The 17940-nt window shown below is 41.4% G+C and overlaps 1 protein-coding gene across 9 annotated transcripts in view; it reads left to right on the top strand.

The window, feature by feature from the left end:
• ZFHX3 (zinc finger homeobox 3) overlaps positions 1-11460 on the top strand; it is a 718852-nt gene extending 707392 nt beyond the window's left edge. For 8 of the 9 annotated variants that reach the window (XM_075838516.1, XM_075838515.1, XM_075838512.1 and 5 more), the window contains 3 exons: positions 1157-1262; positions 1410-6860; positions 8488-11460. In XM_075838516.1, the coding sequence (XP_075694631.1) occupies positions 1157-1262; positions 1410-6860; positions 8488-10016 (7086 nt within the window). In that variant the 3' untranslated portion in view covers positions 10017-11460. The remainder of the gene's footprint in view (positions 1-1156; positions 1263-1409; positions 6861-8487) is intronic. The other variant, XM_075838519.1, reaches the window with a different exon arrangement.
• Positions 11461-17940: the final 6480 nt, after the last annotated feature.

Raw genomic sequence — 17940 nt, 5'->3', positions numbered from 1 at the left:
GTAATGTCCTCACAGAGAAGAAGATCAGACAAGAAGGCTTTGTTTCCCCTTGTTTAATTATGTCATTGCACAAAACATAGGTTACAATGGTGCATGCAATATTAATTAGGAATAGTAATAGATGCATTTCACGACACAAATTTTGGCGCGCTGATGACACAAGGCAGAATCTTTTGTCTTAGGCCCCCTGCACGGCCGGTGATTACAGGCACGGACGGCCGCGGACAGTCACCCGCATTTGCGGGCCGTGCTCTCATTATAAACTATGGGAGCACGGCCCATAAAATCAAAATATAGGGCATGTCCTATTTTTTTGCGGGTCATTTTTACGGCCCGGACACCTTCCCGTAAATATACGGGAAGATGTCCGTGGGCAATAGAAATGAATGGATCCGTACTTTGAACGCGGATCAAAATTACGCCCGTGTGCATAGGGCCTTACGTTCACATTGGCATATATACATAACAATTGCTAGGAAATAAATCACCATAAAAATCTGACTCATTAAAATGTGTATTATTATTGTTAATATCCTCTCTTGCAGAAACTGGAAAATATCACATGTATAATTGAATGCTGACATGTTTTCCAGTTGGCTTGGCATCTATTCTGTCACTACATTTGAAGATGTTTCTGAGGAGTTTTGTCCATGCAGATTTAGAGTCTATTTTATTATTAACCCCATTGTGTTGATGCTTTTTTTCTAATGATAACTGATCCTTTAAAAATCTCTTGTGTCTTCACAATGCCCCCTCCCCATGTGTATCTCTCAGTTTAAGGAAACAGGCTGCTCCTTTCACTCAGGAACATGGCACACTCGTTTATCTTTAGCGGTCTGAATTAATTAGGGGTGTTAATATGTGCTTGGTAGATTGAGGAGGGAGGAGGGGGGGCTTCCCGTACATCTCTGTAATTGGCCGTCTCACAGCCTGTGACAAAACACTCTTTGTGATCAAAGTCAGAATTCTGTGGAAAGGAAGAAAAAATATTAATTAGAAGATTATTCTTTTAGTGTGTACTGATAATTAGAGCAGGCCACCTCCTGAGTGATGAGGGGTTGTCGAGCAGCTGGGGACACTCTCAGAGACATTCTTTGGGGTGAAGCATTCTGGTTGCGTGGACTTTTGTAGTTAATATCCTGTTTCTCTTCTGTAGGTATCTTCTCCAGAGATGCTCATGCCGAGCAGTATGTTCTTACCAGTCAGTCCACCAGAGAGGGAGAAAGCCGCATCGGTGTCTGAGAATACAGAAAAGGTTTCAGGTAAGGGCAAGTTAACTTCATCCTACTGAAAAACTATTTTAAAAGCAAAAAGATCCATTAAATGGGATCCTAAGGAGGGTGGAAAGAAGTCAAGCATATACACACCTGGTTACATAGTCTCGTTTTTCTTCTTCCTTTTTTTATTAGAACCTGCTGAAGCAGTGTCTAAGAGTGCAGCTGTTCCTGAGGGGACTGAGCTGAGTTCGGAACAGAAAGCACCTGCAAGTGACAGTAATTCTGCAAGAGAAGATTCGGGATTCTTATGTTGGAAGAAAGGATGTAACCAAGTGTTCAAAACCTCTGCTGCTCTTCAAACGCATTTAAACGAAGTTCACAACAAGCGCCCTCAATTGCCAGTCTCTGATCGCCACGTTTACAAGTATCGTTGCAACCAGTGTAGCTTAGCTTTCAAGACCATTGAAAAACTCCAGTTGCATTCACAGTATCACGTGATCCGCGCTGCCACCATGTGCTGTCTTTGCCAGAGAAGCTTCCGCACATTCCAAGCTCTAAAGAAGCATCTGGAAACCAGCCATCTGGAGTTGAGCGAGTCTGACATTCAGCAGCTGTACAGTGGGCTTTTAGTAAATGGAGACATTACAAATGTGGGAGATGCTTCAATGGCAGATGATCAGAGCATGCTGGTAGATGATGAAAAGGAGGATGAGAGCGACCTAGAAGATAAGCAGAGTCCCACAGGGAGCGATTCAGGTTCTTTTCAAGAGGACTCCGGTTCGGAACCCAAACGAGCACTTCCTTTCCGTAAGGGCCCAAATTTTACAATGGAGAAGTTTTTGGATCCATCCCGACCCTATAAGTGTACAGTATGCAAAGAGTCTTTCACCCAGAAGAACATTCTGCTGGTCCATTACAATTCTGTCTCTCATCTGCACAAACTTAAAAGAGCCTTGCAAGAATCAACAACGGGACAGCCTGAGCCCACCAGTAGCCCAGATAACAAACCATTTAAATGTAACACCTGTAATGTTGCATACAGTCAGAGCTCCACTCTTGAAATACATATGAGGTCTGTTTTGCACCAAACAAAGGCTCGTGCAGCGAAACTAGAAGCAGCAAGTGGTAGTAACAGCGGAGTTAGTGCCAATAGTACCTGTACGTCTGTAACCTCCACAACAACCTCAAACCCGGTCAGTAGCAATGTCACCACCATTTCAACCTGTACAACCACAGTTACACCTGCAGTCAGCTCCAGTTTTATGAGCCAAGCATCTCTTGAAGCAGTAGTCAACCCTTGCACAACCAGTCTAATGGCGGCTGGTGTTTCTTGCCCTCCTGAACATAAAGATGTAAACCGTAAAAAATTAGCAGACATGATAGCTTCACGGCAGCATCAACAACAGCAGCAGCAACAACAACAAGCCCAAACATTGGCCCAAGCCCAGGCACAGGTGCAAGCCCATTTCCAGCAAGAGCTACAGCAACAAGCTGCCATCTTGCAATCTCAACTGTTGAACCCAACTCTTCTCCCTCATTTTCCCATGACCACTGAGACATTGCTTCAACTTCAGCAGCAGCAACACTTGCTCTTTCCTTTCTATATCCCTAGTACAGATTTCCAGTTTAACCCGGAGGTCAGTTTGCCCCTGACTAGTGGCACATTAACTTTGACAGGAGGTAGCTCCAGTTTGTTGGAAGACATTAAGACTCCATTACAACTTGCGCAACAAGCTCATACTCACCATTCGCATCTCCTCCAACAGCAGCAAAGCCAGATGTGTATGTCTGACATTCACGCCACACTTTTGCAACCATCGGAACAAAAGAACAAACTGGTGAAAGAAAATTTAAAGGAACTAAAGAAAGAAAGAGAGTTGTCTGAGAGAGCAGATGAAATTGCATTAGTAAGTGAGTCTGTATCTGATTCTTTTAAGTGTAAAGAAAAGAAAGACTTTGCAACAGGTTCCTCCTCTGAGACTCTTTTGCTTCCACCTCGTATTGCATCAGATGCACGAGGGAATGCCACCAAAGCCTTGCTTGAAAATTTTGGGTTTGAACTTGTAATTCAATACAATGAAAACAAACAGAAATCACAGAAAAAGAATGGGAAGAATGAACAAACTGATTGTTTAGAGAAATTGGAATGCAGTTCATGTGGAAAGCTCTTCTCCAATATACTTATACTAAAAAGCCACCAAGAGCATGTTCACCAACGCTATTTGCCCTTTAAGCAGCTAGAGCAATTTTCAAAGCAATACAGAGACCACTATGATAAGTTATATCCATTGAGGCCCCAAACACCAGAGGCACCGCCACCTCAACCACCACCCCCTCCTCCACCACCACCTCCACCCCCTCCTCCAGCAACTCCACAACCGGCTATAACACCAACCGTCCCTGTCTCTGCTCCCCCTCTCACCCCACCTAGCATTTCACCAGCACAGTCATCGGTGTCATTAGCTCAACTTTCAATGCCAATGGAACTGCCAATTTTTTCACCCCTCATGATGCAAACGATGCCCATGCAATCAATGCCAGCTCAACTGCAGCCGCAGTTGGGGTCAGTAGACACTCTTTCTGCAGACTTGGCCCAGTTGTATCAACATCAGCTGAATCCCAGTCTCCTTCAGCAGCAAAACAAAAGGCCAAGGACCAGGATCACTGATGACCAACTAAGAGTTCTAAGGCAATATTTTGATATCAATAATTCCCCTAGCGAGGAGCAAATTAAAGAAATGGCTGATAAATCTGGGTTGCCCCAAAAAGTGATTAAGCACTGGTTTAGAAACACCCTTTTTAAGGAGCGTCAACGCAACAAAGATTCCCCTTATAATTTTAATAATCCTCCCATTACTAGCTTGGAAGAACTGAAGATTGATTCTAGGCCACCATCTCCAGAGTCTCAAAAGCATGAATATTGGGGTAATAAGAGGTCTTCCAGAACACGCTTTACAGACTACCAGCTCCGTGTTCTCCAAGACTTCTTTGATGCCAATGCTTACCCAAAAGATGATGAATTTGAACAGCTTTCAAACCTACTTAACCTTCCTACACGTGTTATTGTGGTCTGGTTCCAAAATGCTCGTCAAAAAGCACGAAAGAACTATGAAAATCAAGGAGATGGCAAGGAAGGGGAGAGGCGTGAGCTGACAAACGACAGATATATTCGTACAAGCAACTTAAACTACCAGTGTAAAAAGTGTAGTTTAGTTTTTCAGAGGATTTTTGACCTTATTAAACATCAGAAAAAGCTATGCTATAAAGATGAGGATGAAGATCTGCAGGATGACAGCCAAAATGAGGATTCCATGGATGCCACTGATTTGTTAACTCCATCTAGCTCATCTTGTAGTACCCCCATGCCCTATCAGTCTTTTAGCAATGCAGCCTCAACTTCCACAAACACAACTTGCACAGCTTTCCCTCAACATTTGATGGACACAGATGAGTCTTCAATGTATATTTCTAAATCAGAAGCTACCCATGATGATAAACCAAAGCATTTTGAATTTCCAAGGACACAGCAAAACCAAACTCAAGAACAGCCACAGCAACCAAAGCAAGAGCCACAGCAGCCTCAGAGCACACAGTCTCAACCTCCACAGCAGGATCAATCAGAACAAAAAGCTTCAACGCCACAGAAACTTCCACCGATTTCATCGCCATCCACACAGTCACAACCTTCGCACTGTTCTATGACTCAATCAAGTCCAAACACGCTGCAGATCTCTCATCATCCTATGAAGTCCCATCATTCGTCAACTCCACGACAGTTGCCCAATTTGTCACATCAGTTAATTCCGTATCAATGTGATCAGTGCAAGCTGGCTTTCCCTTCATTTGAACATTGGCAAGAACATCAGCAGCTCCATTTTCTTAGTGCTCAAAATCAATTTATTCATCCTCAGTTTTTAGATCGAACAATGGATATGTCCTTTATGCTTTTTGACCCCAGTAATCCACTACTAGCAGGACAACTGCTTTCTGGGGGGCTTTCTCAAATGCCAACTAGTTCAGCTACTTCTCCTTCAACACCATCCTCTGCAATGAACTCTCTTAAAAGAAAGCTGGAAGAAAAAGCTAGTGCAAGTCCAGGGGAGAATGATAGTGGGACAGGTGGGGATGAACCTCAAAGGGACAAGCGATTAAGAACCACAATTACACCGGAACAACTAGAGATTTTGTACCAAAAGTACCTGCTAGATTCTAACCCAACGCGTAAAATGCTAGATCACATTGCCCATGAAGTAGGCTTGAAGAAGAGGGTAGTTCAGGTGTGGTTTCAAAACACAAGAGCAAGGGAAAGAAAGGGCCAGTTTAGAGCTGTCGGACCAGCACAGGCTCACAGACGTTGTCCATTTTGCAGAGCTTTATTTAAGGCAAAAACGGCACTGGAAGCTCACATACGATCCCGACACTGGCATGAGGCCAAACAAGCTGGGTATAATATGAGTTTATCAGCAATGCTTGTCGATTGTGATGGAGGAATCCAGCTGAAAGGAGATCTTTTTGACAGTAATGCATTTCATAACTTGCCGCATAGCAGCAATGATGGACAATGTATTTCCCTTTCTCCAGTGAGCAAATCCATGGACCTTTCTCCTCGGACGCTGCTCAGCCCATCATCTATTAAGGTTGAAGGCATGGAAGATTTTGAGAGCCCTTCCATGTCATCTATCAATTTAGGCTTTGATCAGACTAAGTTAGACAATGATGATTGCTCCTCAGTGAATACTGCTTTAACTGACACCACTACAGGAGATGAAGGAAATGCTGATAATGATAGTACAACAGGCTTATTAGCTGACACCAAATCTGCATCTGTAACCGGTGAAGGCTTGCCAAAATCTGCCATGTTGGCAATGTCCGAGTATGAGGACCAAATGTCTTCTGGATTGGTCAGCCCTGCTCCAAGCTATTACAGCAAAGAATATGAGAATGAAGGTATAATTGATTATAGTGAAACTTCCAGTCTTGCAGATCCTTGTTCTCCTAGCCCAGGTGCAAGTGGTTCAGCTGGCAGGTCTGGCGAAAGTGGAGATCGACCTGGTCAAAAGAGGTTTCGAACACAAATGACAAATCTTCAGCTGAAAGTACTTAAATCCTGTTTTAATGATTATAGAACGCCAACTATGTTGGAGTGTGAAGTCCTGGGAAATGATATCGGACTGCCAAAGAGAGTTGTCCAAGTGTGGTTTCAAAATGCCCGGGCAAAAGATAAGAAGTCCAAACTAAGTATGGCCAAGCACTTCGGAATAAACCAAACTAACTATGAGGGACCCAAAACAGAGTGCACTTTGTGTGGTATTAAATATAGCGCACGTCTCTCCGTGCGCGATCATATCTTCTCCCTACAGCATATCTCCAAAGTTAAGGAAGCTATTGGAAGCCAGTTGGACAAAGAGAAAGAGTACTTTGATCCAGCCACTGTTCGCCAACTAATGGCTCAACAAGAGTTAGACCGAATTAAAAAAGCCAATGAGGTTCTGGGTTTGACTCCACAACAGGGTGTGTTTGATAACCCTTCCCTACAAGCACTCAATCTTCCAACACCATACTCAGCTCTCCAAGGTATCCCTCCAGTACTGTTACCCGGTATCAACAGCCCATCTTTGCCAGGATTTACTCCTGCTAACACAGGTGGGCACAAGATGAGAGCAGTTAGTCGTGAAAGTGTTCTGATATCAGGTTAATAGGGACAAGTCAAGTATTATTCTCCGTTAATTTCAAGATGTTACATTTGGGATTTTAGAATTTCAAAGAACATATTCCCTAGCTTAGATTCATAAAAATGCTTTGTAGAATATACAGCAGTCGGGACTAAGTGCTTGTTATCTAGGAAAATCCCAAATTCAGAATTCCTATTATAGCTTTGGCCTTCTTTAGAATAATACAAGCAAATTGAATCTATTTTTAAAGCAACATGTTTTTTCTAAAAAGTTAAATAGACAATATATCGGGCAGATTTAGCTAACTGCTACTATTTTATAAAAGTTCTGTAAATATGTGACATACGGACATAGGCTTTAATTGTTTAAAAAAATAATAATAATATTGGTTCCTTTTGGTTCTTTGATCAAATTAGATACTAATGAATGCTATTATGTGTGATGTTTTTATTTTCATTTTATGTCATTCTTCTTAAGGGTTGTTCAATCAGGTGTAATATTGATCAGTAGATTATTACAATCATGGCTGGATCAGTCAAGAGCCAAGGCCTTTGTACCCTTATTCTGATTACTGACGACATTGTACCTTTTTAGACAGCCCTTTGAGGACATTCTACTTTAAGATTGTGCAATCTGAGTTTCTGATTCATCAGTAAATTACTGGAAGGCCAAATGCCCTTTTAGACAGGCCAATGATTGGTCAAACGTGCGTACGTATGAACGCTCATTCCCGATCATTGCCCAGTGTAAACAGGGCAACGATCAGCCGATGAACGAGCGAACGCTTATTCATCAGCTGATCGCATCTTTTTAGCAGCACTAAATATTATTGTTGTCGGCAGCACCTCCCCCTGTGTAAAGAGGGAGAGGTGCTGCCAACATGATGGAAATGTGTGGGGACGAGCGATCGGAGTAACGAGCGCTTGTCCCTATACATAACCAATCGTTGCTCCTTGTGAAAGGAGCAAACGCACAACGATCAACGAGTCTGTCTCGTTGATCGTCGCTCGTTTTTGCGGCCAATATTGGCCCGTATAAAAGGACCTTAAGTCAATCTTTGCCTGATTATAATATCTACCTCAGGACATTAATAATTTTAGTTATGCAGTTTAGTTTTGTTCATGCATGGCTCTTTAGTAATGTTATTTTGATAGGAGAGAAGACTAGTGAGCTGGAGGCTATACTATATGGTGAAATTTATTGCAGTTGTCTTGTGGTGACTGGCTTTCCACATAGTAAGCAGTATTCAGAAAAAATAACATATATATCTGAATCCAGCCAAATGGTGCACAAGGCTTTACCCCTCTGACTGCACCACATATTGACTGCATTGAATTTAACAGCTTCATAAACATAGTTTCATATTACTAGTAACTTTTCATATGCTCTCCGAAAGCATCTCATACTCTAAGGTTTCCTTTTGTTCCTTTCCTTTTTTTATGTTTTCATGAAAAAGGAATAGATATGGTAAAATTGCTGCATGTGGCCATATGCTATTAATGATGAAACAGACTATGAATGCAGAGCATAGATTACAGATCCTCTTAAATAAAAGTCTACAAACTGAATTATTTTTTTTCTTCTGTTATTGTTCTCAGCGTTAAGTTCTCCAAAATCCAATGTGATGGGCATGTCCAACACCACAGTTCCTTCACCTGGACTCCCCACTTCCGGACAACCAAATAAACAACCCCTCAAATCATTGAGCCCCACCCTCCCATCACAGACACACCCTGGATCTGCTCCCCAACCTCAAGAATTGCGGAAAGAAAAAGACGGTGAGAAGGTGAAAGAGAAGGAAAGGGTGAAAGGCAAAGGGGATCCCTCAACTTTACTAAAAAAAGAGAGAGGGGACACTCCAGCATCCACTTCCAGCTCAATGCCAGGCATGGAATATGTGGTTGATCCATCCCAGCTGCAGGCTTTGCAAGCAGCCCTGACATCAGATCCATCTGCCTTGCTTACTAGTCAGTTTCTTCCTTACTTTGTTCCCGGCTTCTCTCCCTACTACAGCGCTCAGATTCCAGGGACATTGCCGGGTGGTTACCTGCAGCCAATGTATGGAATGGAAAGTCTGTTCCCTTACAACCCAGCAATCTCCCAAGCTTTGATGGGACTTTCACCAAGCTCTTTGCTTCAACAATATCAGCAGTACCAGCAAAGCTTACAAGAAGCCCTACAGCAGCAGCAGCGCCAACTCCAAATGCAGCAGCAAAAACAACAACAACAGCAGCAGCAGCAGCAGCATCACCATCATCAAAGACTGCAGCAGCAACAGCCCAAAGCAAGCCAAACCCCAACTCCTTCTATTGTTTCTCCTTCTAACAAAGACCCTGCCAAAGACTCCCCAAAGATGGAAGAACAGAATCCTGCAACCCTTGAGGTATCGCACTCCAAAAAACCCCCAGAACATAAAGACGTGGAAAACCAAGGTGCAGACTGTCTCTTGGACCCACTTATAGTCCCAAAGGTGCAGTACAAGTTGGTCTGCCGGAAGTGTGAGCTGAGCTTCAGCAGCGAGGAGGCGGCTATTAGCCACGTGAAGTCCCTCTGCTACTTTGGCCAATCTGTGGTGAACCTGCAAGAGTTTGTGACAATCGTCCCCACTGGTGACAGTAGCGGCTCCTACCGCTGCTTAGGCTGTGAGGCCACTCTGTGTGGGGGCGATGCCCTACGTCAACATCTGGAGTCACCCTTGCACAAACATAGAACAATCAAAAGAACAGCAAGAAATGCCAAAGAGCACCCTAGTTTATTACCTCACTCTGCCTGCTTCCCCAATCCTGACACCGCATCTACCTCTCAGTCTGCTGCTGACTCCAAAGCCAGCCTCTCACCCCCTTCCCCTTCTGCTTCTCCCCGCGCCACCACAAAGACTTGGTCTCACAGTACTCCCATCAAACCTCCTCTCCCCACATTCTCCTCATTCTCAACAGTTACCTCAAGTCCGTGCAGCACCTCAGGGGTTGCGACCTCCTTTCCAACAGACGGTTTCTCTGAGGAATCTGATTCGGACCTCAGCCAAAAGTCTGACAGGGTGGGAAGTCCTGTAAGCGCTCCTGAGAACCCAAGCTGTCACGAGGACAGCTCTCGAACTGCTGTGGGAGTGGGTTCTTTACGACTGTAGACTTCGGAGTTGGACGATGATATAATAATAATAATAAATATGAATTTTAAATAATAAAAGATAAATAAAAAACCAGTTTCACAAACAAAATACTGCAAATTCCAAAGCTTTTAACCAAAAAAAGAGGAACCCCTCCCTCCCCCAGTATGGATTTTTTCATTCCTGCACCTGACCCACTGCCCTATTTTCTTCCCTCTACCTAGTGTCACATTGGGCTGTTACACAGGGAACTGGGCCCAACTCCTTTTTTTTTCCGTCCCTTTTTGTGGAGATCGGTCACCTCGTGGTGACAGCCCTTCTGCTCATCTGGAATGGCTTTGTTAAGAAGAAACCAATGGAATTGTGTTATTCTCAGGTCAAATGTTCACACCGTGTTCTGACTCTGGTCTTGGAATTTTATATATACATATATATGGATAGGGATATATATGTGTGTATATATGTATTTATTTTATTTTTAATATTTTTTTCTTTGGTTCAGTAATTGATTTTTTTTTTAAGTAATTGCTAACTTAACTGGGCAGAAAAAAAAATTCAGGACTGGGTTGAAAAAAAAGATGCCTCCCATGGGACGAGAATTTTTGGGTGGCATTCATGCTTTATAATTTCCACATCCGGAAACCAAGGCTCCAAAAAATATATATATATACTTTAAAGAATAATGAACAGACTTTCTGTATTTCTTGTAGATGAGGCCATTAATTCAAGACGGTTTTCAGACATGGATAAGATCCATTGTGTATTATTTTTTTCGTGTCCAAATGCGTTTCTCATTTTGACGTATGTTGTGGGTGTCAGAATGCCCCACGTGCCACATTGTAAACCAACCTGTTAGCTCTTTAACCAAAAGACAACTTTCCCCTTTACCCCTTTCCTTTTTATTGTTATTGTTATTTTTTTTATATGTTTTTAAGATCACTTGGCTCTTACCAGCAGGGATCTTTCACTGCTAAAAAAAATAAATTTATTTGAATATTTCTCCCAGTGGGATACACAGCTCTTCATAGCCTGCATTAGCAGTGCTGTATATAACGTGTTACAGGCGCTGCCTTTGCCCCAGATGAGCTTACTTGCATCACAGCCTGATGCTGGGATTTGGGGAAGAGGGTTTGCTGGTAAAGGTGTAATATTCCCTGTTGTTTGGTGTTTGTAATCTGCACACTTTTCCCAACCCCAGTGTTACCTGTTTACTCTGTTTCATGTCAATAGACAGAGGTCTGTTCTGTTTTAAAGAAAAAAAAGAAAAGTTAAAAAAAAAAAAAAAGTTAACCATTTGTATGTGTATGTATACATGCGTGTGTGTATATGTATGCATAGATACATTGTCACACACAGACGTGTGCACACACATTTCTTTTTTTGAATGAAAACTGATGCTTTAAATAAAATCCAAAGAGAAGCCTCCCTTGTGTGTTGGCCCGGAAGGCTTTGTTTGACTTTTCAATTGTACGCGATATATCAAATATTTTACGGGAACATCCAAGGTTCTTAGACACAAGTATCACATTCATGGTATGGATTTGCAAAGAACTAAACTGTACCCATATTTTACTGATAACATTAGGGCACAATGGATGGAGAACTTGATAATACTCAATAGGTCTGGCCGCTATTTATGCATATGAAATTAGAGTGCCGTTTTTTAACTAATTTATTAAAGGTCTGCAGGAAAGCTCTGCTTTATAATATGGTTACCATGGTTCAAAAATAACGTTTGAGTAATAAAGGAAGATGGATTTTACTCACAATGCAGCTGCTAAAAAGACATTGAATAAACTCCGTAGTATGGATTTTAGAATCCAGCAACTATTCTGGAAAGGTAAGGAGATCTAGATCGCTATATAGAGTTAGGGTATGTTCACACGCAGTGTTTTCAGACGTAATTCGGGCGTTTTACACCTCGAATTACGCCTGAAAAAACGGCTCCATTACGCCTACAAACATCTGCCCATTGCTTGCAATTGGTTTTACGGTGTTCTGTTCCCACGAGGTGTAATTTTACGTGTCGCTGTCAAAATACGGCGAGTAAAAAGACGCCCGCGAAAAAGAAGTACATGTCACTTCTTTGGACTTTTTTGGAGCCGTTTTTCATTGACTCCATTGAAAAACAGCTCCAATAACGTCCGTAAAATACGCAGCGAAAAACGCGAGTTGCTACAAAAACGTCTGAAAATCAGGAGCTGTTTTTGCCTGAAAACCGCTCCGTATTTTCAGACGTTTTTGGTCACTGCCTGTGAACATACCCTTAGTTTCATCTTGTGAATATTTGTATGGGTAATGTCTTACTTAGGGTCTCATGCACAAAGCAAGGATTTGGTCATGAATTACGCAGAATAGTTGCGGCTTGGTACTATGGAGCCATAAACATTCTGTGTGACGCCATATGCTGTTCTTACATTGCCATATCATGGGGATATTATATTGTCCTTTCGAAGCAATGTGGCAATTGTTTTTTTTTGTCTTTTTCATATCGAATCCAACAGAAAAAAAAACATTTGACCCTGTATGAAATCATAGGCATATAAAGTTACAGGAGGTCCACAGAGGTTGTTCGGAGTCGTAGTACACTTGGATGCAGAGGCCTTAAACTGTATAAATTAAATGTATATAATGCAAATTATCACTTTGGGAAACCCAAAGGAATCCCAAACGGAATCATTAGAGAAAAGGGCGCCTTGCATAAATATCCTCAACATAACTTGGTAAATATACAACACAACATAACACCGTGATTATAAACCAGATAATAAAAAAACAAAACATACAAACTTTTTTAAGTTGGCAGATTTATCAATGGAGTATAATGCCTGGATGGTTTGGTGCGAGTAAAACAACAATGTAAACTATATAATGTGGAGATATGCCGGATCTTGGACTGCTATCCTTAAAGGGTAACTAAACTTTCAAAAAACTTTTGACCTGTCATAGTGACATGTCAGAAATATGATCGGTGGGGGTCCAAGCACTGAGACCGCCACCGATAGCTAAAACGCAGCGGCAGAAGCGCTCTGCTTTGTTTTTGATCGTCTTTCCTCGGAAAGCCGAGCAAGTGATGTATGGGCTCCATAGTAAGTCTATGCGTTCGTACACCGCTTGCTCGGCTTTCCGAGGAAAGTCGGTCAGAAACAAAACGATACCGCACTTATGCCGCTTCGTTTTAGCGATCAATAGGGTTCTCAGTGCTCGGACCCCCACCGATCGAAACTTCTGACATGTTAAAAGTTTTTTTGAAAGTTTCGTTTGCCTTTGAAGTGTAATTCACTACAGATGACATAATTTGACAGGTAAAATATACATAAAGTGTTGAATATCTTTGTGAATATTTTTCTTTACTTATCTTGTTCTTTATTATTGAATAATGTTTCATTTTCTGATCAGATAGAAATCAAAATGTAAATTTTGTTGTTGGAAAGCAGAGCATTGTGGGATTAAGCTGAGAGTTATATAGAGCTAAATTGTCAGAGGGATAGACTTTTTAAATTATGCATCATAAATGTCTTACGTGAGAGTCACACTGACTGGGAGAACAGGGGTCCAATGTTTCCTCATTTCTTATTAGACCAAGGACACCGGCAAGGAGGTACATCGGGCCCCTAACTATCGGATATTTATGGCTTATCCTTTAAGTCACATGAATGTCTGTGCAGTTGAACTACTTACGGATTACAAGTGAGAACCACTTATAACTCAAATCATTACAAGATAAGGGAAATATTCACATAGTTACTTAACTTTTTATGTAGATTTTAACTGGAATGTTGTTATAAAAGTAAACCTTATGAAAAGAGCTAGAAATATCCTTCACAAATATGTATGTTATGTACTTATTATATAGTTATGGAGAGTCTCAGAACTGGAGATATGTGAGATAAGGTACTGACCATGGGGGAAGACATTTCTCTGGACTTCGAACACTACAGTCCGCCTCTGAACGCCTTGACCTAGCCACTTACTGACAACAAGTTATTGTATTCAACTGTACACCAAAGGTAGCTAAAATAGAGTTAAGGTTTAGTGTCCACTGTTTGGGTATCTGTTATCTAGTACTTTATTATTTGTTCTTCTAGTATAAAAAAAAAAGTCTATGCCAATCTACAATGATCATAATTTTGATTTTTGATGGAAAAAGTGAGCGATTTTTATTAATCAAGACTTTTTTTTTTTTTTAGTCGATAAAACCTGATAAATTGCATAGTAGCTCAGGCCAATTGACTTTGTTTCAGGAAATTGTTTTAAGGGTGTATAAAGGAGCACATACAGTAGATGTACCCAGAGGGCTCCACCAACCATCTAATGTGCATGGGGGTTTCCCAACTATCCTCCGACAGTAAATGTCTGGTGAACAAAGTATCAGGCATGTTGGATTTCGGCATGCCCGATCCTTTGTTCTCACGGGAGATTACCTACCACCAGAGGTGTCTGGCAGCGGCTTATTCCCCTCTCCCCATAGAGATGGGGATCGGGAGGAATAGCCGTCGGCTTAACAAAGTTACCTATAGACAGTTAAGGTGACCATGGGCATTAAACAATGCCTCAGTTAACATGCATTTTTTGCTCAGGTGGTTGTTCATGCTAACTCGGTGAAGGTGACGGAGACGAATGCATACCATGAAACAATAGGACAAAATCCAACCAGTCTCAACTATTTTTTACCCCAACATTAGACTTGGGCAAAGGTCTGCCAGCCACATAGACCTGAAGTTGGCCCTACACGTTAGATAGCTGTCGGCTGAACTTTACCGGCTCAGCCAGGCATATATGTTTATTTCAATGGGGAGAGGAGATTAGATACTTAGAAACACCTCTGTCAGGAGCTTATAACTCGTGGATACAAAGGATAGAGCATGTTGAAATCCAACATGCTCGATGCTTCCCCCCACATCTGCCATCTAAGGATTGTTGGTCTGTCCCTATACACATCAGATTGTCAACCGATCTCATTAAAATCAACGGGTTTGGTTGACTTTGTTCTACTCTGTATGAGCGGATCCTTGAGCACATATCTTATATCTTGGGACAACTTTAGGACCTCATTCAAACTTATTTGACTATTATATTACTATTCTACACTTAGTGGCCAGTCTATTATGAGCAGCATTTTAATCCTCTGTTTCCTCATCCTTAGGCCCCATTCACATCGCGTTTGTGCTATCCGCCGGGCGTATAAGTTTTTTTATAAAAACAGGGACCATTGAAAACGTATACAAACGTGTACTATTCTCTGTTTATGTCAGTGTTTTTTATAGCATGTACTCCTACGTCAGTATACATTTCTGTCCATTTTGTACCTGAAAAAAACGTATACGTTTTGTTTTTTTAAATGAACACTGATAGAAAAAAAACAAAACAGATAGATTTACTGTATGTAAACGAATACAAACATATAGTATTATGTTTGTATACGTCGTCCACTGAGATCAATGCTAAAAAAAAACACGTTACGTCGCGTAAACGTTTTTTTGAAGTACAGAATAGCGTAGCAGGCTAGGCTTTTCAGTACTTTCAAAAAAAAGTATCCCAACGTATACCATGACAAACATAGACCAAACGGATGCTATTTTGGGTCTACGTATGACCCATTATACTGTATGTATACGCCGAGCTATACGTTTCAATACTTTTTTAGTGTTTAAAAACGTATACGCCCGGCGAATAGCACAATCGAGATGTGAATGGCGCCTTATATATTGTAATGTCCAGCATTTTACTGTATGTTGAGCTCTGACTTGGTCTCCGATTCTGTGTTCTGTGAAGCAGAGTAACTCGTGTCTGTACAAGTCTAACAATCTCCAGTAGCTGTTTACCAGCGCAGACATTGGGGGGACTTGGTGTTACTGTCATACGCCAGTGTTAATATAAAGAGCAATAGAGTAAAATGCATTAAAAGGCGCACACCTCTCAAAAGATGACATACATCTCTGTCTTTCTGTGCACCAAAAAGGGACATTTTGTAGATTTTAGCTATAATTGACACCAGTTTCTGGTGTAAATCATAGTGAATTTGTCTGGCTGCGGGTGGCTATGCCTCTCCTGTTAAATCCTGCCCACTGTTTCGAAAAGTGGATTGTAAAAATGCAAAAGTCGCAACATTTTTGTCCAAAAACTGATCTTTACGACTGATCTTTGCCAGAAAAATTTCCCCCGAATGCCTACTGTTCCTATTTTTTGTCCAATTCTCCACTCCCTGAAAACTGCTGCTCAGGAACAATTCACAAGTGTAGAGGTTTTGCTTTTGATCACATCTGAGCTTCACTTACAACCATCGCACGTTCACGTTGTTCACCCATTATGTTTTGAACTAAACATTCTAGAAGCAATATCTGCATAATAAGAACTTTGCATAAAATGTCTTTCCACTAAGGCTCACCATACACGTTAAATGTATGTCAACCAAACCCACCGATGTCGGCAAAACCAGATGACCATTTAATGTGTATTGGCTCTGCAGATGTCGGGGAAGAGAAGGGTCGGACATGTTTAATTTCTACATGCCCGATCCTTTTGTTCGTTATTAGATAAACCGCTGCCAGAAGAGAGTGTATGGGGAAGTCGAGAGGAATAGCGTTCGGCCGACAACTATCTAAAATGTATGGCCAGCTTTAGTGTATGATAATAATGGGGGTGTGAAACGTCTTTTCATAAATATTATAATAGTTCAACATTGATATGAGGGATAGAGGTCTAATAAACATCCGGTTGAAATCTAAAATGGCTACATATTTAATCAAATATCCTTTAACAAAGTAACAGGGGCACAATTTTTAGGTTGAATCGTTTTTCAAATGGGACTTTTTGTATAGGTCAACATGACCATAATATAGGAAGCTTTACAATTTTCTCATTATTGAAGAGTCTCCTCTATAGTTTGGAAATCAAGCCAGAGGGACAATTAAAGATTGAATGTGTTCCATGATAATGGCAACACTAACCTCCATGGTATGTGCTAATGTTACATTTATTATTCATTTTTTTAACCATTACCTGTGATCGCCGTGATAAAATAGTAGCTTCATGGTCTTAGTGGTTTACTTAATGTCTCAAAATCTTGCTTCATAGGCAAATCTGAATCCATACATAAGCAAGAATTCTGGTTACAAAACCATTAAAACCGTAAGATATTAACCATCCATCATGGTGTATGAACGGTCATACGGTCAGATGAATACTGTCTAGCAAGTGTCACACTGAATATAGATATATGTGTTAAAGGGGCTATGTGGGGACCGAAAAGTATTATCGGTGTACTCACTGCACTATGCTAGTATACATTCTGGTCCGCCGTCGCGCTGAGTCTGAGATTTTCATAGATTTGTATAGCGCTGTACTAATCGCTGTGCTACTGCTTGTACATAAAGTACAGAGGGGCCGGTCACATGACGAAGAATCGTGTCATCAAGGAGGACCGTGCAACTAGTTTTCTGGTTCCCCGCCAGCGCTATAAAAATCTATTAAAATCTCAATCAGCGCGACGGTGCACCGCAATGTATATTAGCGAGTGTATTCACATACTGCAGTGAGTATACTGCTAATAATTTTAGGTCCCCACATAACCCCTTTAATATAAGGAATATTACCAGTACTCACAAGATAAATCCCACGCCCCTCCGGTGCTTCCCGCTTTTCTTTGTTTACTTGGCTGCAGCCAATCACTGCACTCAGCGATATATGGGACCGGAGCAGCGCCGCCGGAGCAGCAGGCAATTTATCAGATAAGTACTGGTTATTTTATTTTAACATATTTCATATTTCCTGCTCTTACCCCGTTTTTTCTTGAGCTCTGGAAAACCCCTTTATCATTACCCTTCACTGGAAATAAAACCCTCAAACACAGCCCCAGAACATTTCACCACATTTTACAGTAGGCACTATGCATTCCGGTAGGTAACATTTTCCTGGCATAAGCCAAATTCCAATTCTTCCATTA

Source organism: Rhinoderma darwinii, chromosome 9 (genome assembly GCF_050947455.1).
Source record: "Rhinoderma darwinii isolate aRhiDar2 chromosome 9, aRhiDar2.hap1, whole genome shotgun sequence".
In the NCBI taxonomy this organism is placed as follows: Eukaryota; Metazoa; Chordata; class Amphibia; order Anura; family Rhinodermatidae; genus Rhinoderma; species Rhinoderma darwinii.
This window is presented reverse-complemented; position numbering and strand designations above follow the sequence as displayed.